Raw genomic sequence first — 23,351 nt, 5'->3', positions numbered from 1 at the left:
GATGGACCTGTCGCAAAGCGAGCTGGTCGGTTCCATATTTCATCGATAACCTGGTTGAATGGATGGTATACTGACAATTTTCCGTATCACTAGCTGCCGCGTCTACTGCTACTGCAACGCAGGCCACAGAAACTGGCTCCTCGTCCTCTAGTACGGATGCATCAGCCACGACGACAGGATCAGCAGCCACGACGACAGGATCATCTGCCTCGGAGTCTGGATCATCGGCTACGGAGTCTGGATCGTCGACTACGGAGTCAGGCAAGTCTAAGGCCACGAAGACCTCGAAAACTAGCAGCTCGACCTTTGTCGACCCTCGTCTTCCGCCAGGTGGAATTTCCATGATCACGCCGGCGACTACTACCACCACGTACTACAAGATCGGCGACTATGTGACCTTCGCATGGAACTACACCTCGCTGTCCGTGACGCCGTCTGCCATTGATGTCATCGCCTTCTGCAGCTCGAACAGTGCTACATACACCCTCGCCAGCAACATGAGTGTTGGGCCAACGGATGCGGTGACCTGGGATACCCACCAGTACCAAGCCACTGCGACAGTGCCTCTTCTGACGGCCTCCTACACGTTGATTGTCTACGAGGCAGGCACGCAGCCCAGCGATGTCGCCAGTGCCGGACACCTGGGTGCGAGCAACTTTATCTTTGGCATGTATGTGCCTCAGCCGTACACTCCGCTGAGCGATGGTGAGTCTCTCCTCTTCGCTGAAAACGTACGTATAGCTAACAGTTGAAAAAGGCTACCAGTGCGTCACCTGCAACGCCGCCCTGTCGGACACGGAGCGTCAAGCCCTGGGCTTCATGTTGACGATGGCGACCATCACGGTGCTGTCGTTCACCTGGTTCGCCAATGGATTTGGCCTGTTTTCATCATAACGACAATAATAATAATAACTAGCTACCAGCTTACCCAACCTAGAGACCACCTACCCACCTACCTATCTTACCTACCTAATCAACCATCTATCGATCGATCGATCGACCGATCAATCTCTCGCGTCTTTAATAACCGACATAAAGAGAAGAAAGTCCACTGCGTATACGCCTATGTCATCTCCAGTGTTGGGAAATTGTCCTTCTTCACTTACAGCATCTTATCATCATCAAGTCATGAATGATCTGTGATCGTCCCAGGGAATTTGAATTTGAACCTGAATCTGAATCTGAACCTGAACTCGAGAACATTGAACATGTTTGTTTGTCTGCTAAGTTAACAATGGACGGCAATGGCAATGGCGACGGCGGGCATTTTTGGGCGTTTTTCTATTTTGTGTGTATTGTTATTATTATTATTATTATCATTATTTATTTTTTGTGACTGGTGCATAATTAATCTATCAGGGAATGAATGCGTTAGCTGTCAGATAGAAAAAATAGGAATTGAATAAAGTTAAGTATGGTTCATAGTTTTTTTTTCCTTCTTATAGGTCCTTTGAATTAATATTAATTGAAATTTGTGATGATAACAGATAGTCAGTACTCAATACATAATAGAAATAGATGGATGGATAGATGGATGGGAACGACCAGGTCATACTTCGAGTCTTCGACCTTCCTCCCCTTGTATGGTATGGTATGGTATGGTGTGGTCGACCGACCGGTCGGCTGGTCCGAAGATATCTATCTATCTAGAATAGAATCTAGATACTAGATACTCCATCCCGGAAATATATCATATCACATCACTATCAAAAATATCACTATCACTATGGGACCCGGCACTGACTGGCAGCTTTTTTTTCGTCGTGCTGTTCTCTTCTTCTCTTCAACTCAACAACTCAACATAGGACCAGACCAGACCAGACCAGACAGACCAGACAAGACCAGACGGACTATATTATTGGCGATCGATCGATTCCATCCCGTCGCTGCGATATCCAGTACCGCTCGCTGGCTCGCTGGTTGCATTGGCAGGAATAGGACTTGTTATGTACGTACGAAGGCGACGACCAAAGAAAAAAAGTATCGCGGGCCCAACCTTATCCCATTCCGGCAAAGACTAGGGAGGGAGTTCAGGGAGTTCAACTGTGTTGAGAGAAGGGACAGTGATAGAAGAATATCGGAGGGAATCCCGAGTTTGTTGGTGGTGCGTCTGATTCTCTCAATATTCTTCGGGTATGAAATGTGTATGTGCGTGTGTGTGTGTGTGTGTGTGTGTGTGTATGTATGACGCACATCGAGTATTAGTTGGTTTTAGGAAGGGTACTTTCCGCAGTGGGCTGTATGTAGACTGTATGACTCGGTGGCGCGGCATGCTTTGGTCTATTTTCAGTTGTCGTCTGAGAGAAGTTTCTGCCAAGTTGATCTTCAAAGAATGAAGACCAAGTCTGGCGACAAGATCAATGATGTCAAGTCATTCATGTCGAGAGTCGTAACGACGGAGCAATGATTTTATTTCAAGCGCACCCCGAATGATACGCCTCCCAGGAAATCGACTTTTTGCCATCAGATTCCACTGTTGTTGGGCGTCGGATGACGGGAAGCTGAGCGGAATTGTCGGTCATCTTTTGGCACTTCTTGCATGGTGTTCGCCTGATGTCCGAATAAGAATAGATCATTTCCTGGCAGACAATCAGCTTGATGAAAGTATAAAACCTCAGAGTAGATTTACTGCAAACTCACCAATAAATAAGCGAGGTCCCATTTGCGAGGTCTGCGATTGAGATTCGAGCAAATTGCAGTTTCGAGCTTGCTTGGTGCCTTCCATGGCTGCGGCTGGGGCTCGACCTGCCATTCAAGCGCTCCACTGTCCTCCGGACTGACGACTTCTTGGACTTCGAATGTCATCCCAGCGCTTCCGAGATGCACTGTAAACATAGCCTCGTTTTTGTTCACTAGGAGCCGCAATCCAGAGAGTTGTCTCTTCTGGAACGACTCAACGACACCTCTCCAGCCACCCTCGGCGGACAAGGCTTTCAACCTCTCCTGCTCTTCTTCGTCTTTCCGGCGTTGTTCCTCTTTCTGGCGCTCCTCGTTTTCCAGGTCCCGCAAGATGACATCGTAGTCACGCTCCCACATCCCGGTGGGCTGCGGATAGCGGCCGTTGGATTCTTTCAGTTTCTCGTCCATCCAGCCCCAGACGGCTTTCAGCTCGGAACTCTGCCACATCGACTTGAATTCTTCCACCTCCGCGACGCCATCGCGGGCGGACTGGGCAAGGGCTTCAAACAGCAGTTGGGGGTTCTTTGGGATTGCCCTTTGAGACCCTGCCTTTCGCGGGTTGACGATTGGTGTAATAGGTGCCAGCAGACGATCCGGCAACAATGACCGGAGTTGGTGAATCTGAGGATCCATTAATTAATGGCTGCAATAAACAACAGGACGGGGTTCTCCCACCGTGTAGGCACTTACTTTGGTTTCTAGTTCTTGTAGCTTCCACAGGGACGAAACGATCTGTTTCTCAGAATCCCATTCTTTACGAATCGCATCACCATTTGGATTCACTTGTTCACCAATACTAGCAGCCGACGTCTGCGCATCGGTTGCTGCAGAAGGTCCTGTTGCAGCTTGGCCTGGGAGTGCGCCATTGGCAGGTAGCTGAGTCGACATGATCTTCTTTTTATTCTCACATTCAAGCCCGACACGGCACGGATATCAGAGTTAGAACAGAATCGAAAATCCTAAAGATGGGGCGTTGAATTGTCCGAACAGAGCTCAAGTACCGGACACAAACAGACACTCTCTAATAGCAAGAGATAGAAGGAGAAAAGAGGAGAATAAGTTTCTCTTGAATAGACCCAAATCTCACGTGGCTATGTGGTCGCAGTTGGGATGGAGCTCAGAACGGCGAATGAAATAAGTGCACACAGCCAGTCTTCAGTAGCGATCCATACTGTCTGATTCTAAATTTCTGATGAAGCCAAGATGCACCTTTTCTATGCTGGCTTGGCGGAGTTCAATAATAGTGATAGATACATGTACATGTCCAGTTCGAGAGTGAGTTCGTTGATGGCGGCATGTCGCCTAGGTTCGTCATGCGCCACACATCACCTCATGACAAGCCTCATGTGGCGGTGCATTACGTACCTGTCATGATTGGACCAATCAAGTCTCGCAACAGCATATCCCAGTACCCTTTTTTACTCAATCAAACCAGCCCGTTCAGTTCAATCACAATCGGAAGCAGTTCAGAAACTGTCGAGGCTGGGCTATCTGTGCCCTAATTTCGTTTTGAGCAGTATACTACAATACAATCGAGCAGCTCAAATCCTATAATCTTCGTACAAGAAATGGTTCTTGAGGTTCTTAAGATGGGTTATTATAGAGGGGTTAAGCTGGTAATGAGGCAGGACCTGTAAATGGTAAATGAAGTTTCATGTCGTATGAGAATTGATAGCTACAGGGCCATTGTACTCTTTTGCCTGGAAGGACGGGGGGTGGGATTGAACGGTTTGCTATAGTCTACACAACTATATATATGTAGACTTCGGAACTGAATTGCAGAGATATTTGAGTCTTGACTGTCATTGCCATCAAGGCTCAAGCCTAGCAGGAATACCGTTTTCCAGAGAAAATACAAGAAAGAATCTTTTGGTAGAATATGGACTTGCTTTAGAATCATTCACTTGAAAAAAAAAAGGTGTGTAAACTGTGCTTCTAGGAGACAGAAGGATATGTTCTCCGTACTTGTACTGTACGTACTTTGTCTCTACCGTCCCCTAATATCTGTTTGTATACTAATCTGCGCACCAGAGCCATCTACATACATACATGTACATACGCGATGAACTCAGCCGAGCGCACAGTCACGGGATATGATACCAAAAAAAATACGGACGTCCGCATGAGCGGTGTTGAGATCGGGCAAACCATAGTACTTTAATTTCAGGACCAATAAATGAGAATGAATGAATGATCAACACGGCAAAGAGTCAAAGATGGATAGGAATAGGAACAGGAATATGAATAGACGGACTGAGTCCGGCGGGCACGGCGGCTAGTTTTTTTTTTAAAAAAAAAAGAAATTAAATAATTCGATTGATTGGATAAACTTGCCTATGTACTCCGTAAGTCTCACAGTAAATATAGCTACCTTCCTAAGGCAAGATTTAAGATTTAATTAATCAATCTATTTAGTATTGCGACCGGCAGTCCGGCACAAGAGCCATTGACTATTGTAGCTTATGTAGGTACTAAAAAGCTAAGCGAAGTCAAGTTTAGGAGTCCTAATAAATGGTGCAAGTGCAACCGCGCGCAATAAGAATAATTACCTAAATCCTGCAGCCCTGTTTTTGGCATTTGCTATTATTAAAGTTAATTAACTTTCAAGTCGGCGGACAGGCAAGCTTGAAGCCGCAAGCGAGGACCAAAAGACGGGCAGAAAAGGCGGTCGGTCGGTCGGTCGGTCGGCTCGACTCGATTCAACTCCGCCTCGAGTTTTATACAGTACCAAGATCCAGATGACTCCAAAAAAGGCATAAAAAAATTCATACCGCGGGCCGCGGCAGACCTCCGTATTCCGTTCTTACCGCCTATTTACTCTAGTCTAGTAGTCTTATTATTTACCCCTCTTCTTCGGAGCCGCCTCCGTGTCCGTGAGTCCGTTTACTCCGTTACCTAGGCAGCTTTTTTAGTAAAACTCACTAGAGTCACTAACCCGTATGGAGTACTGCTCCTATCTCCGACAGAACCTTACTTACATCGGAGTATGCTAGGTTAGTACGGAGTAGGTAGGTAGGCGGTTGGGCCATGGGGCGGTGAGGGTTAAGTCAAACGCGCGAGCACACACAATTCAAACATCTACTACGGAGTACTCCGTAGAGATGGATACTTCTCCGGCAGGGATAGGGATGCAAAAATCCGAATGGTCATTACGGAGTATTCTCGCTAAGCTAGTCAGATGACCACTCCTTGATAAGCTAATAGACCTCTTTTCGGAGATTAGCTACGTTCGTACAGAGTACAGAGTAGTACTCCGTACGATTATGATTCATCACATGCTCTGATCTGGACTTCTGCTCGAAGGAAATACTTGGTCTGGATCTTAGCAATACCCCTAGCTAATTATTAAATATTAGTAGTGTCAAACTCAACAGATCGGTTATTTTACTTAACGACGGGAACTAGGCAGTTAGTAAGGTTGTTTGCATTGCCTGGTTTTTTTTTTGAAAGCACTACGAGACTAAGGAGGGGTAGCTTCCAGACCAGTTCTCTACAAAAATACGGAGAAGAACAAGGATTTGACGTAATTGAATTGAATTCATTTATATATCTATCAAAGCGTCTCAACCTCAACCATCAACCCACTAGAGGGATGGGAGGGAGAACTGCATAAAATAAAAAAAATATGGAAAAAAAAATTATCACGAATTAAACGCTTCATCCGTTGTACCATGCAACCGAATCAGAGAGGGGAGCCAACAAAATATGTGAAATCCCCGAAAGAATGCACCAGATGCAAAAATGTAAATCCAGATCCAATCGCTATCCAAAGTCCATTCTTTTTTTGGGGGGTGTATTCCGCGCCAGTCGAAATGCTCAATCACTGTCATGATCTCGTCAGGGGTATCATGCTAATGGTACATCGATGACATGAGGCCGTTGCAAGCGTCAAGGCGTACATCTAGTACGCCGGTATCATCGTGCCCTGCAGTCGCGAGGATACATAGTATCCTTGCCCGAACATGGGTGACTGTTCTGAATCTGGGAGAGCCAGCTCGGCCCTCTTGGCGGGATGTTGGTCGTGGTAGAGAGCCATCGTTGACACCGACGGCTCCTTCTCGGACGACGTAAAGTCATCGTATGCGGATTGCGGTGGTGATGGTGGTGTCGTGTCTTCCTCCGAGTCGTCGTCGAGGTCTTCCAACAGCTCAGGCGGCGACTGCCGGGAGGGCGATCGTCTCAAGGCGAGGTCTTCAAACTCGAACTCAAAGTCTTCGTCCTCCTCCTCTTCCTCTTCATCTGTATCCGACTCGGAATCTGACACCTCCTGCTCTGTGATGATGGCGACCGGGGAGGGAGGACGGCGGAAGGGCGTGGCAGACGCGGTGTGGACAGTCATGTCCTCCTCCTCCAGATCCGAGTCGCTCATATCCGACTCTGCGTCCGAGTCCTCTTCCGAGGACCAGTCTTCCTCGGGCTCCTCGACGAGGTTATCAGCCCATCGGATGTGGCTGGGCCGCTCGTCTTGAGAAGACTTGGTGGCACTGTTGACGGAGCGGTTGAACCATCGCTCCTGCTCCTTCTCTGCATTGGCAAGCTCCAGCATCAAGGAATCGAGGAGGTTTGCGTGGCCGACGAGCAGGCGGAGGTCGTGGTCGGCCCGGGCAGCCTCCCTGGAGAGCTTGCCCCGGGCGGTGTGGGCGAGATAGTAGGTCTGCGTGAGGCTCATCTTTCTCTTTTGCAGTTGTTGTTGTTGCTGCTGCTGCTGCTGCCGCGGCCTTGGAGGGGAAGAATTGAAGGGGGAGGATTGGACGTAGTAGGTGGAAGCCATCAGTGGGCAGGGATGTGCTTATTATTTAAGGATGAGCTCAGGCAGGCGGGATTCGAGTGAAACCGCGTGAGTCAATGTACGGAATAGTGCCTGACAATACCCGAGAGGGCGGTGAGGCGTTGAACGTGGCTGCCGGCGTCGATTAGGCGGTGTCAGATAATTTGTGGGGATGCTGCTCCGCGATCTCTGCGTGAAAGGGCGGGCGGTGGTGCGTGGTCAGGCAAGATATGGTCAAGCAGGATTCCCACCATTGTCCAGGACAGGGCGACGGCTGTTTTTATGCATCTGCTGCCGTGTCCAGCTGATTTTTTTTTGATCCGCATAACCCAAGCCAAGCACCAGCAGATGCCGTGCTCCGTAGGGTCCGGGCGGAAGTCGGAGACGCGATCAGGGCTTTGGGGCGTGGACGGGCCTTACGGCCGATCCGGCCCTCCGCGCGAGGATCCTGCCCCACCGCCGCAAGTCTTTTTGCCTCTTGCCCAGTATGAACACGGAGCAAACAAGCCGATGACGCAGTCGCGCCTTCCCGCGGCGTCATGCATCTCGTCTTCTTCCCTCTCACCGCCTGCTCGGCCGTGCCTTCCACCGCCTTCCAGCACGCCGCCCGCCAATCGCGAGGACGAATGTCCGATTCGAGACGCTGCTCCAATCTTCTTCACCCCGGAATTCTGACAAATCCTCCGTTATCGTTCTTACTCATCCCGCTTCTTGAAATCATCCAGCCGTTATGAATCATCAATCAATATCTATTTCACTGTTTCTCCTCTTCTACGGAACTGCCATCTCCGATTTCTAATCGTGCTGTCCGACCGCAATGACAAGTCATGCATTCTGCAATCACCCCTCATGGCTGCCTGATTCCAACTGCAGTAGTCGTATCGTATCTCATGCCTCAGTGGTGCACTAGTCAGGAAGTGTTAGGCCCCCCTGGGGACTCTCCCTGTCCGGATGCACCACGCAATCATGTTTCTCTGTGGTCCAGCAAGTAGTCTCGCATAACAGGCTTATTTTCGATAGGAAAAATGCTGCATTGCCGTTGTCTTTACAGCTAAGATAAGCGTTGGCATCGCCAACGTTGGATAACCGAAACGGGCCTTATCGAGTCATATCGCCCGAGTCGGTTAGCCAGCCTGGGGTCTGGATTCCCTCTTTGGCCAAGCGAGGCCCGAGGCGGAGCAAACGTACCGTCTTGTCATCACCCCACAACCACATCACCCGCAACTGCAAGAATGACTGTCGTTGACTCGTATCTCTCCGATATTTTCCTCAGGCCCCAAAATTCAACCAGGCCACAGCATTGTCTGTATACAGCGTGGTGACTGCCCTGCCAAATAAGGAAGCAGTGCCATCAAACCAACCCGCGAATTGACCAATGGGGGCTTGACCAGTTACTGTTGCCTCAGGCAGCACCGAAATGCGAGGGCGAAAAAAAAAGCCTCCCAAGTCTACAATGTACTAACAAGGAATTTCAGTTCTGCCTGGGGCAATTACAACCCAGTCCGTCGGTATGGACGGCATGAATCAGTTCAACTCCGTGCCCTTCATTACTTAGATTTTGCACCACACCGATATTACCCGTCAACGGTGGAACGGATCGAATCGTCCGTTCGCCACCGTCATCCGCATAACCGTGGAGTACGGAGAGCATTACTTGGATCCAGACCCATTCCATCTACCCGTTCGACCAGAATGGGCTAGACTCTTCACAGCCCTATGGAAATATCTCCAGACTGTATGACACCTGGAATCTTCATCTTCGGCCGAAAATGGGTTTTTGTGAAGCATATATGCGAGGTAGTACAGGGGAAACCGCTTGCACTACATAGTGCTCGCTGTATAAAGAAGCTGACTGTCGGACAATGGTCCTGTGACTTGATTCTACCAATCTCTCGGGACTTCAGGGGCCTTTCACAAGCAAGCCGTGCCTGCTGATGTCTGACTCATCACCTAACTCTGAAGCCCTCTATCAGCTTCAGCCCTATGGGTTACAGGATCCGCTCAGACGGAGTCGTCCCGAATACGGATGCGACCCTGTAACTTTGTTTGCGGCTGAAGAGCTCTTCCGAGGTCCGATTAACGAATATTCACCTGACAGCAGACGACGTGAACCGGAGATGGGGAGATATTGGTTATACCCGAAGATCGTCATCTATCGTTTCTATCTACACACAGGACTCAATCCTAGTCTCACAAGCAGCATATGAGGATCACCCCAGTAATTGATCTCGGCAGCCGCTGACATAGTAGTGAGTCGCGACAGAAACATTTTTTTTCTCTCTTCCGGTGGAGTATCTCGGGTCTCGGAGTTTTTAAAGTTTTTTACTTACCTAGGTCCAAGTACGCAGTACCTTGGCAGGCCCTCAAGTTTCCTCAAAAAGAAATTTGACAAGAGTGACTCAGTGCCGTTTCCGTGGATCCGTCCGTCCAGGCATTAAAATACAGAGTAATAATATTCGGACCCGAGTCAGAGACGGGAACACGGGAACCCGAGCATAACGAGCATAATTATTCATCAGCCATTGTTGACGCGCATCGTAAACATGTGACTTTGTGCACAACTCGTTCTGTTGGAGTACAACTACTATTCAGCGCATGAACAGTAGAATCTGTTGCCAAGAGTATATCAGTATCAGCATCAGCATGAATGATGATGATGATGATGATGAAATGGAGTGGCCGGCAGTATCGTTATCGTGCCAGCAGTATTTATTTAAGAATGACGTCATGAACTCACAAACTCAGAGACAGCAAACAGCTTCTAGAAAGTCAAAAAAAAAAAGAAAAAAGAAAAAGAAACAGACACACAGAGAAAGTAATAGAATCTTTTATTTATCTCCTTCCATTCTGGTTATTGTCTCGTGCGCAAACATCGCTGAGACTAGATTCCTGAGAAATGTATGTACGTAACAGACACGATGCTATCAGCAATCCCCTCCGTTTTTTAGAAAATAAATATATGGCATTGAACACCATACAGCAGAAACATTAATCGACAAAACCTAGCAGACAGGACGCTTCGAAGACTCAGGCGACCTGGAGTAAATCCTGAAATAATTACCTCCGCGGAGATCTGACGTGCAGAGAGCAAGCAAGATCGACAAGCCTGCAGGATGAAGGGGAGCAGGGGTCGGGGGTTCTGCTATCGACTCAGTCTACCTAGCAGACAGCCTTGCATTCCAGAACGGCTTCTACTATTGGCGGAGATGCGCCTGCTTCACTGATTGACAAGTCAGAAGTACAGAGTAGCTTTTGCCTGCGATAAGCATGGAAGGTGTAGACGGCCTTTCTTTCTTTCTTTTTTTTTCTTTTCTTTTCTTTTTTTTGTATTTATCTTTCTCACTACTCTGTATCTTCTTATCAGTGTTTGGTGATGCCCGCGGAGTTTGTCAGTTGCAACTTGCATGCTTGTACTGCTGGTGCAGACCATTTTCTCTTTTCTATGCAACTACATAATCCATTGTCGCAAGCATATAGATGGCAAGAATTAATGCCAAGTCACGAGCTGCGTCTGGCACATACAATGATTAATTATTAATTATCCTATGCCAACTGACATGACACCATTTATTTAATGTCGAATTCAAGAACCATTCAGATCGTTTGTATTATTATTGCCACTGATAAGGGTATCTATCTATCTGATGACCTCACCTCGCCTCCGCCACCCTCCTCCAGTCTTGGTAGATCCCTGCATCTAGGTACCTAACCTACCTAAGACACAAGATATCAGGGAGCTTGAGGTTTGTAGGCGGAAAGCCTTCAGGTCTAGCTGTTGCCAACTAATCTCTATGGAATGTGATGACCTCTCGATGAGCGCACATACAACCAGGCTTCACCATTTGCTCACTCTCTTTAGAACTGTGATATGAGTGTAGAGATTGTGATAACAGTGGACTTGTTCACACCGGGTCAGTATGGTTTCAACTACTCGAGCTGCGTGCATCTTTCCAAGTCAGGAAATTCGGAAGCTAAAGAAAAAAAAGTGCAGAAGACACAACACCGGAAAGAATATTGTTGATCGATCAGTCGATAAATCAAGTAAGACTATTGTGTATAATTGTGTCTGTAGATTGAAAATGTTTATTTATTTTGTTCTGTGTGGGTTCTTCTGTTGAAATATATTTATATATTTAAAAACAGCATTAATTATATATAATCGGACAGCAGGCAGAGTTAAATCTGAATGAAAGTGTCTATTTATAGGTTATTATATAATACCAAGATCTTACAATTGCAATATTATAGTCAATATAGATGAGCTATTCTTTGGTCTACTTGAAATTGTTGTTTATGTGCATTATTATTGTACTGGACTCCTGTCAACTAACACGTCCATTTGATGTCCCCAGCCTAGAACAAGTTCAAATTCCATATCCTTCTAGAAGGAAGAAAATATACCGGAGACATGACCACGCAGAACAAAATTTTGGTGACTAACGTGCTGTTCCGTGTTGCGTGGTGTGATTTGTGGAGATAAGCGGAGCCTGGAATCAAGGGTTCCAGTGGAGCCCGTCAGGTGTCTCGCTCCAAAACGTCCACAAAACGTCCATGCTCATGTCGGCCTTTCTTTCTCACACATCTCCGCGGAGATATACAAACTGCCAAGGTGTTTTCTCTCGCTGAATAGGCTATCAAGTCGGCAGAAATCGGGGATGGCTCAGGAGAGTCGCCGATACATGGATGGATGGCAGGAGGCAAGTGTATGATGGCAAAAACGCACCCCGGCCAGAGGGTTTGATTGGCAATGTGGACGCTGCCATTGGTTCGTTCTGAGGGATATTGTTTGCCTCGTCCTCAGAGAACAAGATGTCTTTAAAAACCGTGTGATATCCCTCGTCTAGACGTTGATACCTAGGTTGCTGCTCCGCTTAACTATCTACCTTTCATCATTGCTACTACTTCCAAAGTTTGGTGGACAAACAGTACCGTTACGAGCAGCAGCATGGGTTTAACGCCGGATCAAGTCAAGATCATCAAGGCCACCGTGCCGGTCTTGAAGGACCATGGCAATGCCATCACCACGGTGTTCTACCAGAATATGCTGGCCGAAAATCCAGAGCTCAACAGCATCTTCAACACTTCCAACCAGGTGACCGGCCACCAGCAACGTGCCCTGGCCAATGCTTTGTACGCATATGCCACGCATATTGACGACCTGGGAGCGTTGGCGCCCGCCGTCGAGCTCATCTGCCACAAGCATGCGTCCCTGTACATCCAACCGGAGCACTACAAAATTGTCGGGACTTATCTGCTTGCCGCGATGAAGCAGGTCCTCGGGGATGCCCTCACCCCGGAGATCCACGACGCCTGGGCTGCGGCGTACTGGCAGCTGGCCGACATCCTGATCGGGAAAGAGAAATCCCTGTACGAGGAAAGTGACGGCTGGACCGATTGGCGCGAGTTCAAGATCGCAAAGAAGGTCCCCGAATCGGACGAAATCACCTCCTTCTATCTCAAACCAGTGGACGGCAAACCCTTGCCCTCGTTCCGGCCGGGGCAGTACGTCTCAGTGCTGGTCGATGTGCCGGCCCTTGGATATCCGCAGCCGAGACAGTACTCGCTGAGCGACAAGCCCAACCCAGACTACTTCCGAATCAGCGTGAAAAAGGAGCCGGGGGCAGTCAACGGCGTCAAATCTCCCCCGGGCTACGTGTCGAACGTTCTCCACGACCTCAAACAGGAGGGAGATATCGTCAAGGTCTCCCATCCGTTCGGCGACTTTTTCCTTACGGACGCAAAGAACGGCGAGATCGTCGACTCGACCCGTCCTATCGTGCTCATCTCCGCCGGGGTCGGCCTCACTCCCTTGACATCGATCCTCAACACAGTGACGTCCAGGTCCTCCGCGTCGAAGCGGAAGATCCACTTCATCCACGGTGTCCGACGGGCGAGGGTTCGCGCGTTCAAGGACCATGTGCTGTCTCTCGCCAAGCAATACCCGAATCTGCAAGTGACCTTCTTCAACAGCTCCCCATCAGACGACGAGAAGCAGGGAGAAGACTTCCACCACGCGGGGCGGATCGATCTGCAGAAACTCGACAGGGACGAGCATCTCTTCCTCGACGACCCCACGACAGAATACTACATTTGTGGGCCGGAAGGTTTCATGCAAGACATGGCGCGTTCACTGAAGGAGTTGAATGTGGATTCTGCTCGGATCCATATGGAACTTTTTGGCACGGGCGGTGTTTCCACTGCGTGAACTTCGATACATATGTACAGAAATACATACCTACTGGACTAGCGCTTTGGCGCTATATCTGTAGCTCTCTTACTCCCGCAGATCAGACATACTCCCCTCATGATTTATGAATTATGATGTATATAATTCCACTCCAGTACTAGCAGTAATGATATAATATCAATTGATGCCTTCTTTGACTGGATTGTTGATATATATAAATCCTAAAAATCACCAAATAGACCATTTGCATCAGTTTTATCCAATGCCTACAGTAATCGTCAGAGTATCTGATTCATTTGCAATATCTTCTCAATCCCCCTCAATTTTACAATCGATAACTTTTCCTCCGCCTTTTCTTCATCATATCTTATTTCCTTCCGGTTAGAGGGAGGTCAATCTCCCCCGCCGGACGCGCCACAGTCGCCCGTCAATGATGCCTGTTGACAGGATCTTTCTGATAGAGATTGACCTCGAAGAATTTGTTATGGGCGACGCACTTGAAGTTTTTGTATCTGAAGAAAATTCCAATTCCAATTCCTCTCCTGCAGACTCTCTCTGGCCTGGGATGAAGTATCTTTTCGCCTCCAATGGGCCGTAATTGACCTGTTGCACGAATTGGACGGCGTAGGGTGGTGGTGGATTAATTTCCGACATGCTGCTGCTGTTGCTGCTAATGCTGCTTTCCCTTGGAGACCGGGCCCAGGCCATAAATAAAGTCTTGGAATTTGCGCTCGTGATCTAAGATTCGTGGCCGGTATGGTTCGATGAGTGGGCAGCAGAGGATGGGTGTTGATGACATTTTCTACTTTGTCCGGTCTTGTAAATGTATTGTTTCTCTGGGACTCGAGTATGTAGAGAAAAAAAAACGCAGAATCAAAACGATACTGATATGTCCTTCCGATGGGCAGGCATTGATGGGATTTAAATAAATCATTTTTTTTTGCTCTCCATCTTTGAGAGTCATTGCCTACATCGATCGATAGATAGATAGATGGTCAACATGAATGGCCATATCTCCCAATAGCAGTGTCCTATTTTGAGGCCTACCATTCATGCCATACAATATCCTCTTCTAGAAATTTATGTACCTACCTAGGTAGCTAGACAATACCTGCAGTTCACGGACCAATCCTAGAACAAGGTTTTGAGGCCTACCATGCAAGGATACCGGATGGTCTGAGAGTTAGTTGCATAGATAGCAGTACATAGCGCATGACGTGACGGGCAACAGGTTAGCAAGACTTTAAAAGCTCTACAATCCAGGCAGTTTAAGACATGCTGTCGGGATGGAAACTTGCGTCAAGTGCCTTTATTTGTTGGCAGAGAGTATGAGGCCTGATGGTATCTATCTTGATGAAACTAGCCAGGCTGCCAGAATTTCTACGTATCGTCGGAGTGGCCGAATGCTGACCCTGGGCCAGTACATGCTAAATCTTGGGTTGACGGTGCTGATTATGTATCCTGTCCAACCACGTCACTGCATTTCGAGGCCTACCACGACATGCATTGCCAAGATCTGCGACAATCTGTCAGACCAGATATTACCTGCCATACTCCGGAGTAAGGATTCAGTTCAGTTGGCATGGATCGAATATAAGAAGCTTGCTTTTTTCCTTAGTCCTTTGTTTTTGTTCTCTTCTTTCTACTGCAGGGCAGTGAGCCTGCCACTCAGTCCACTCATTATTCTTGTTATTGTTCCTATCACTGTTGTCTTTTCTCTTGCTTTTTGTTTTCTTGCTGTCTTTTGATCTCTACACTCTCTTACGCTGCCCAACCTGAAGTGAACTCTTTCCCTGTGCTTCTGTGTAACTGTAGTCCTGGCTTGACTCCTCTTGTGTGGAGTGTTTCCAAGAGATTAATTCTCCTTCCCCCCTGTCCATTCTCGACACAGTCCGATTTCTAGTCCGTCGAATCAGGTAACAGTCGATCGACAGCATCTACAACACCAACACCAACTTCATTTCCAGTTTGTCGATCCGTCCTGCTTGCATGTCAGAGATCGGAATGGCCCGTTAGCCTCGTCTTCTGATCAACTTGATCAGCTCGATCAGCGGTTGGAAGAACGAGGACAGACTCATACTCTGCATAATTGCAGTCATCAGGATTACAGCCTCGATTTACAGCAGCAGTAAACAGAAGAAGACGAAGAACCGCAGGACGAGGATCAAAGATCCAGTTCGATCGTTTTACAATCAGGTCACCATCAGCAGCAGCCGCCAAGCCATGACGATGGTCCATTGTTGAGAGATGATTTTTTCTGAAAATCCAGACCACACCACTTATCATCAAGTGACAGCATTCTTCCCTCCTATAATGCGCCCAATGATACAGGACCGAATGAGGGTACCAATCCTCCCTACCAGTGTGATTCATGTCCCCGCGCCTTCTCCAAGAGGCATCAATTGAAGTATGCCGTCTTCCCCTTCTTCTTTCATGCAGCTGGTCTGAGCTGAGCTGAGCTGAACTGACTTACACGGCTAGCAAACACATGAAATCGCACCGCCGGCCATTCCAATGCCTAGTCTGCCTGCAACGCTTCCAATACAAGAAAGACCTCAACCGTCACCATACAGCACGCCATAGTAACAGAACCGATGATTCCACGTGCCACTATTATTACTGCCCTCTCCAGTGGCGCAAGTTCTCTCAAAGTAGTAAAGGGAAGATGAGTTTTTTCCCGCAAGGATCATCTGCAGCGACATATAAAGAACAAGCATCAATTGGAATTGGCTCAGCAGGAAGGTTGGGAATTGTTACGCTAGTAGTGTTGTACTGTACTGCACCTTTTGTTGAGCCTTTGACAGGGCGACAAGGAGGATGAGAATTTAGCTAGCTAACTATTGTCAAGACAAGATGATGATAATTGATGGTAGAGAAAGCCAATTAAAAACGTTCAATCCTTACGTTTGTTTTTTTTCCCTCTTTAGTGGCTTTTCATAAGAAAATGTCGTTCAACAAGAGATGTCAGCTATCTGTAGTTAGTATACAGGCTCACCTGACGCTGCAACCAACCACTTCTTCAGAAACGGCTGTCAGTTTCGACACCCCTATCCTCTTGGTAAGCTTCTTACGCTAATGCCCTGGTTCATAGAAGTTTAGTTTATCCATGCTATCTATGTATGATGAATGAAGGTCAAGGGAGTCTTTACCTAAATAAAGTCACGTTTTTATCTGCGGCTCCGACTTCTATGGAGGCAACCAGCAATGTATCTATTTAGTATCCTAGGTTTTGCCTTCATTCGTTTTGGGAATTTCTACTTGAACGAAGCTAGTTACGGAGAGAAGGGTCGAAAGAACCTTCCACTTTGTTGTTTCTGTATGTATGGACTGAACGCTATTTTCACCTTTACAATTTGTATTGGCCGTTGTTACACCGAATTATCCAAAGCTCAAATCACCAGAGACTCTCAAGTCTTGATAAGATGATTTGATGGCCCGGGAATATGTCTTCAATTGTTGTCCTGTATATATTTTGGTCAGATAAATCACGAAAATCATCCAATAGACCATTTTCATCAGTTTTATTCAATTCCCCGCGATAACCGCCAGAGTATAAAATATCATATGCATATAATATATATGTATGGAAAAGAAAGAAACATTATCATCTATCACATCCAGGGAATCTCCACATCCAAACTAGAAGCAACCCTCATGGCGGACACAACGCATCCTTCCAACAGCACCATTCCATCCCAGCACCATCCCCCAGCGAGATACACCCCGCCGTCCCCATTGCGCCAGCGCGGGGCGGTGGAATCGAAAGAAGCAGTGTCTTTAGCCTTGTCATCACGGAAAATGTCATTGATGATTCGACGGCTTTCAGGACTGCGGAGGACCCGTGTGAACCGCGCCGACCGGAGGATGTGAGACGGCTTGATCGGCGTGATCGGGTTGGTCGTGACGATGACGGACGAATGAGGCTGTTCATGGATCGCCTCTGTGCTTTCCTTGTCGAAACGGAAGTGGATCTTTTGTCCTGACTGATTAGTAGACAATGGAGGCACGCTCGACGAATCGGTGTGCGCGACGGTTTCGACTGTTGTTGTTGGGATCCTGGAAAGGCTGTCCTTCAAGGGTTCGAATACTGCGGCAACGATATCTGGTGATATTGCAAGGACGACCAAATCAAAATTCTCTGACTTCTCATTGCCATCCGCGTCAGTGTACTCGAGTCGTACGCCGTCAGATCCTGGTACCACCCGCGTCAGGCAGACCCCAAAGTTGACATCTATGCCTTTGGCTAGCTTCTCCTGGACGGATTGGACCCCAGTGTCCACCGCATAATGGGGTTGCAGGTGGGTTCGCCTCTTGTATTCCAACACATCGGAGGCGGGAAAATTCAACAGCTCTTGGTGGGAGCAGGTGCAGACACTCGACATCAACGGCAGAAGATAATTCGTAATATAGTACTGTGGCAGACATATTCTCTGCAAATAGTGACCAAAAGTTTCACAGGAAGAAAACGACGAAGCTTCGTAAGGGGCGACATAGGAAGCGCAGATGATGAACCAGACATAGAAGAACAATGCGTAGGCAGCCTCGAGCAGCCAAAAGAACAAGTCGATCTTCCCCGGTACGGGAGGCAGCCTATGGAAGTTTGATGCGTGCACCATGTGCGGTTGAAGTGGAGATGACATCTTGTCTGATGACGGAGATCCTCTTGAAGACAGCCGTGTGAAGCTGAAAAGAAACTGCTGGCTGTGATATCGGACTCCCAGATAGTCATACATTCGAATCAGATGGCGATAGAATCCACCAGCAAACGCGCGCATGGGGACATCGGCCACCGTAAATTTCCCCGGCTCTGATGTCGGAATTGTCACCGACTCGGAGCTCAAGGAGAACTCATTCCGCTGTTTGAAGATCGGTCAGTCGTTGATACCATTTGCCATGTATGATGATGACACAGCATACCTTCTCCAGAAGTTTCACCTGATATCGCTGTCGAGGGTCATGGTGCAAAAGATAGGCCGTCACCAAGCCGGCCAGGCCTGTGCCCACAACAGCGACAGTCCTCCTCTTCTCAGCCTGTTGGCTCATGGGATGTCTCGCCCTGCAAGGTGTATATTATATAATATACAGTGGGGTGGATGATATACGGCAATTACTAGCCTGGCTGATAGAAAGACCAGCCTGGTGGATTGACCGACCATTTTAAGGAGTATTAGATGCTATGGCCTGCACCTGCCAAGACTTTAGCCATGTGCTGTGACGCTCCGTGTCGAGCGCTGTGTGGCATTGGATTCCTGCAACACACAAAAGTATGTGATCTGACTTTGCAAAGCCACACTGATATGGCGTTGGGGAAGCCGGCACTAGAATATTTTACAGGATTCATTTTCCTATTTTGCGCTCGATGTTCCTGTTTTGGGAATGACGTGTAGTACGGGGGAAGGATTGCAGGCGTATGTAAGCAGCTGGCTCGTCCTGATTGGGCGCTTCCTTGAGCCGCCAAGATCCACGATGTCAGGCCACCGACTCAACAATATCCATGGATTGTTACGGACGTAAAGTTGCACGCGGACAATCCCATTGTCGCTCCTGTGTACATAATAGCTTCGTTGGGACGGTGCGTCATAGTCTGGGGAGCTGGGACAATCAACTCAGGCAGATGCATCTGTATGTGGATGGGCCGCCTGACTGACTACGTAGTAACCTGCTGAGATGGTGACTGTAAGCGCTTCTGCTTGTCATTCCACTTGGTTGGCCTTATATCAGAGAGTGTGAATTGCTGTAAGAGTTCTAACAGTCTAACTGCATTACTGTGGCGATGGTGATTGTTATTTGATGCTCCTGATCTGATACCAAAGACTGGCTCAGCCCCGCCTTTGCGGGTGGCGGCCGTTTTCGGGAAGGCACCGCCCGGTCACTGGACTCCCTGCCTGCGGGCAATAATGGCTGATGCCCAAGCTGCGTCCTCCATCCTCAGGAACCATCTCTCTCTGGTCGAGTGCAGGCACTCACCCTGTTATCTCTCCTCCTTCGCACGTCAGCTGACTCTAAATGGGCGAATTCCCTTAGCCGATGCTTGGACTCGTTCTAGATCAACGTCTGGTCTCTGATATGCGCGCCTGAACTATGGCTGGAGCCTGTCGATTCTGATAATCGCTTCCTAATCTCTATGAGCATTGACGCGCTGAACACGCCACAGTACGCGACCATCTCGAACAGTATCATTGCCTTGTTCTACTAGATTATCTCTGCGCCCTCGCTCAATCCTGGCACGATTACTCCCCTGCCGACCACCGAGGGATAAGAACGGAGCTCGCATAAGTGAATGCAGTCGCTCCACCGACAGCTGTCACATGCATATTCTGCAGCCATAGACTCGATTGGGAGCTCGTCGACCTACCGCCTTCTGCAACTAGACCGGTCTTTTCCTGCCATCTTCAGTCAGAGATCCTTCTGAGCTTACTCTCTCGTGATTCCACCACCAATGAGTGTTCCAACCTTGCGCATCTGCTGAAATGAGTTCGCCGCAACCTACAGAGCCTTCCTCCGATCCCAACGCGTCCAACCAGAGTCTCGGTGAGACCGCGTCTTCACAATCCAATGAAAGCACCCCGAGCTCGCGGTCAGATGGCCGGCGGATCTCGTTCATGGGGGATGACTTTTGGAGGAAGTTGAGCGGAGGGGAGTCGGAAACCCCTGTTGCGCCCCAGCCGGGGAGTCAGATAGGCCAAGGCGGTACTCAGACACAGGCCAAGCAGTCGAAAAGACTATCTTCCCCACCACCTCCCAGGTGAGATTCCTTGTCTTCAGGTCTGTCTTCTAGAGAAGAACATGCTGACTGGGGTCTACTAGTAAATATCAACGTGGAGTCTCCTTCGACACCTTTGACAATCGGGACGCGACCGATTTCTCTTTCACCTTGAACTACAAGCACAAGAACTACCAGGCCTCGCGGCGCAGTCGCACCTTCCTGTGTGGCACGGATCAAAATGACTATTCGGACTTTGCTCTCGAGTGGTTGCTCGATGAGCTCGTCGACGACGGGGATGAAGTGGTCTGCCTGCGGGTGGTCGAGAAGGACTCGAAGATCGCGAGCGACGCGAGCGTTGAGGAGGGGAGATACCGGAAAGAAGCGGAGAAACTGCTACAGCAAGTGATCCGCAAGAACCGCAATGATGAGAAGGCCATCAGCCTTGTTCTGGAGCTGGCGGTCGGCAAAGTGCAGGAAACCATTCAACGCATGGTAAGAACTATCAGTCATGTTGTGGTCAACGCATTTGCTGACTGTTGAAGATACAAATCTACGAGCCTGCCGTTCTCATAGTCGGTACGCGGGGCCGCAGTCTCAGTGGGATGCAAGGCCTCCTTCCGGGCTCAGTTTCGAAATACTGTTTGCAACATTCTCCTATTCCCGTCATCGTCGTACGGCCGACGCAAAAGCGCGAGAAGAAGAAAAAGAAACGGCTTGCCGATCCGACCAGGCGAAGCTACAACAACATCCTGCAACTGAGTGAGAAGCGGGGAAGCGGTTTGTTTGATACCAACATTAACACCGACAGCAACATCGACAAGCAACCAGAGGAAGAAGCAGCCGCCGTGGCTGAAGCCGTCGGGCTTCCGCGAAGTTTCCGACACAGCAACAGCGATACGAAGCTGTATGCACTTGCGAAAGAAGCAAAACAGCAGTCCAAAGGCGAGCATGAGCATAAGAATGAGAGTGACGTACCTAGCACAGAACCAATTAAATCGCCAGCGTCGACTGTCGATGATGAGAACGCCGTTGTACTGAAAAGCCCCACGCTTGGAGGCCTGGACAGCGCGCCTGTGAGTGAAAGCGAGGATGATGCAGCCACTACGGTGCAGGACACGTCTTCGACTACGGCTGCAGCTGCTCCAGAGAGTGCAGCGCCAGAAGAAGCAGAGTCATCGGCTCAAGAGCATTCAACATCCGTCGCAAGTCCAGAGGTCGCTACACCTGTTGATGCCTCTGTCGAAACGGAGGATGCTGCTAAATCCGGTCCTGAGGAAAAGGGGATAACGCTGAGCTTGAGGAATGACGGATAAAGCAAACACGTAAAACACAAAGTACATAATACATACCTACGACGTATACATAGTACTATCGTCCAGGTTTAGAGAAATTCCTTGTATTTCCTTAGGGAGCAGGGCTCAAGAACATGTCTAATCAGCAATCAAGACAACAATCAAGACAGCAATCAAGACATTTCTATTCACTTTCTATTCATCATTGTCAGCGTACGAAGATAGATACATAGTTGCCATTTTGAAGGAAGCGTTAAGAAAACCAAAAAAAAAACAAAACCAAGGCAGGAAGAAAGGAGAGGGTGAAGATAACTTCAACCCTATCCTGGACTATACAAGTAATACAATAAGTACTATATATAATACCGATAATAAGAATAAAAAGAGGGAGAGAGGGAGAGAAACATCTGAGTCCTGACTGATAATTTGATAAATCAAATCAAATCAAATCAAATCAAGATAACTGACTTTCTTTGTTTCTTTCTTTCTTTGTTAAGCGACGCGACATGGCATGATGTAACGTTATATTATTCCTTGATTGATCAACTGCTAAGTCTCTATAGACACAGGCACAGCAAGCAGTCCGTCGTACGAAAAAGAAAAAAGAAAGAAGCGAAAACAAAAGGCAAGACTTTTTTAAAAAAAAATAAAAAAAATAAGAATTGGCATAGCATTATTTTATTTGAAATTTCAAATAATCACGTTAATCACGTTACGTACTGTACGTACGTACGGTCGTACGGAGTAATAGTAGGTAGTAGTACCCTGCAGATAGGACGAGACCAAAAAAAAAGACAACAGACAAACCCAGTGCAAATAATGCAAGATGCTAGCAAAAAAAAGCAAAGAAAAATAAATCAGTGGCTAGCCTTTGCTTAGGAGTTCGTCCCTTTCTTCTCCTTTTATTTTCCTTTCCTTTCCTTTTTTTCCGTTTCCCTTTGATATCTTTCTTATCATCTTGTCATCTTATCGACTTAGAATGAATGAGAGATGGATGGACGGATAAGTTCGAAAAAATGGAAATGGAAAATGGAAAATGGAATGAGTTGATGAAACTGAACTGAATGAACCCCCTACATACAGGCTCTCGGGTATTGGCAAAACGAGACAAAACATAGCAAACAGAATCGGAAAAAACAAAACATGACAAAAAACATGACAAACGTGAAAACCATGAAAAAGCCATAGGAGCAACGCTCTTCAGCTTTCAGCTTTTTTAGCTTTCAGCTTCAGCTTCAGCTTCGAGCCTCTCCTCCTCATTCATCATCAGGAAAAAAAAGTGAGAAAAAACATGGTAGTATTCTACACAATGCATTCGTTACCTGTGTCTCTCTTCAAAGCCCTCTTTCTCCCTCAAGACAAAAAGAAATTTTAAGAAACAAGGAGGAAGAAGGCCAATTAACGTCGTGAGTGAGAGTAGTCGAGACTGACTTGTTTGGACCCCGCCGGTGATGAAGGATGATGATGAACATGATGAATGCCAGAACTCATTGAAAACGAAAGCAAACAAAACCCAAACTTTTGTCTTTCCGAAAAACGAGATGGATGCATGGCTGTAATGCGAGAAAGAGAAGAAGTTGATGGGTTATCATTTCTGCTTATCTACTTATGCGGCTCCTTCATCGTCTTTGGACGAAGTTTTGGATTGCCGGCGTTCAATCGCAGGTCGGGACTTCGTCATGGTCGGAGAGGAGGCGTTGGACGGTGGGGATGTAGCCA

At 47.8% G+C, this 23,351-nt stretch overlaps 6 protein-coding genes across 6 annotated transcripts; 3 read left to right on the top strand and 3 right to left on the bottom strand.

Moving 5' to 3' along the window:
* On the top strand, positions 1-1,386 carry T310_7871 (uncharacterized protein; the record flags this gene model as incomplete). The annotated part of the gene is made up of 6 exons (XM_013469346.1): positions 1-25; positions 94-705; positions 758-860; positions 917-1,090; positions 1,153-1,288; positions 1,360-1,386. Coding segments are annotated over 6 exons (1,077 nt in total), but the record flags the coding sequence as incomplete, so codon positions are not given.
* A 1,028-nt stretch (positions 1,387-2,414) lies between these two features.
* On the bottom strand, positions 2,415-3,567 carry T310_7870 (uncharacterized protein; the record flags this gene model as incomplete). Its single annotated transcript, XM_013469345.1, has 3 exons — positions 2,415-2,579; positions 2,641-3,300; positions 3,370-3,567. 3 exons carry the CDS (start codon positions 3,565-3,567, stop codon positions 2,415-2,417), a joined length of 1,023 nt encoding a protein of 340 aa, XP_013324799.1.
* Positions 3,568-6,580: 3,013 nt separating this feature from the next.
* Positions 6,581-7,450, bottom strand: T310_7869 (uncharacterized protein; the record flags this gene model as incomplete). The annotated part of the gene is made up of 1 exon (XM_013469344.1): positions 6,581-7,450. The coding sequence occupies one exon, from the start codon at positions 7,448-7,450 to the stop codon at positions 6,581-6,583; it is 870 nt and encodes a 289-aa protein (XP_013324798.1).
* Positions 7,451-12,392: 4,942 nt separating this feature from the next.
* On the top strand, positions 12,393-13,652 carry T310_7868 (Nitric oxide dioxygenase; the record flags this gene model as incomplete). Its single annotated transcript, XM_013469343.1, has 1 exon — positions 12,393-13,652. One exon carries the CDS (start codon positions 12,393-12,395, stop codon positions 13,650-13,652), a length of 1,260 nt encoding a protein of 419 aa, XP_013324797.1.
* A 3,593-nt stretch (positions 13,653-17,245) lies between these two features.
* On the bottom strand, positions 17,246-19,254 carry T310_7867 (uncharacterized protein; the record flags this gene model as incomplete). Its single annotated transcript, XM_013469342.1, has 3 exons — positions 17,246-18,490; positions 18,552-18,690; positions 19,145-19,254. The coding sequence occupies 3 exons, from the start codon at positions 19,252-19,254 to the stop codon at positions 17,246-17,248; spliced, it is 1,494 nt and encodes a 497-aa protein (XP_013324796.1).
* Positions 19,255-20,104: 850 nt separating this feature from the next.
* On the top strand, positions 20,105-21,653 carry T310_7866 (Universal stress protein family domain protein; the record flags this gene model as incomplete). The annotated part of the gene is made up of 3 exons (XM_013469341.1): positions 20,105-20,379; positions 20,442-20,832; positions 20,883-21,653. The coding sequence occupies 3 exons, from the start codon at positions 20,105-20,107 to the stop codon at positions 21,651-21,653; spliced, it is 1,437 nt and encodes a 478-aa protein (XP_013324795.1).
* Between the last annotated feature and the right edge of the window lie 1,698 nt (positions 21,654-23,351).

This window comes from Rasamsonia emersonii (genome assembly GCF_000968595.1).
Source record: "Rasamsonia emersonii CBS 393.64 chromosome Unknown ctg1118621760602, whole genome shotgun sequence".
NCBI classification, from domain to species: domain Eukaryota; kingdom Fungi; phylum Ascomycota; class Eurotiomycetes; order Eurotiales; family Trichocomaceae; genus Rasamsonia; species Rasamsonia emersonii.
The sequence above is the reverse complement of the archived record's forward strand: the minus strand, read 5'-3'. Positions and strand labels throughout refer to the sequence as shown.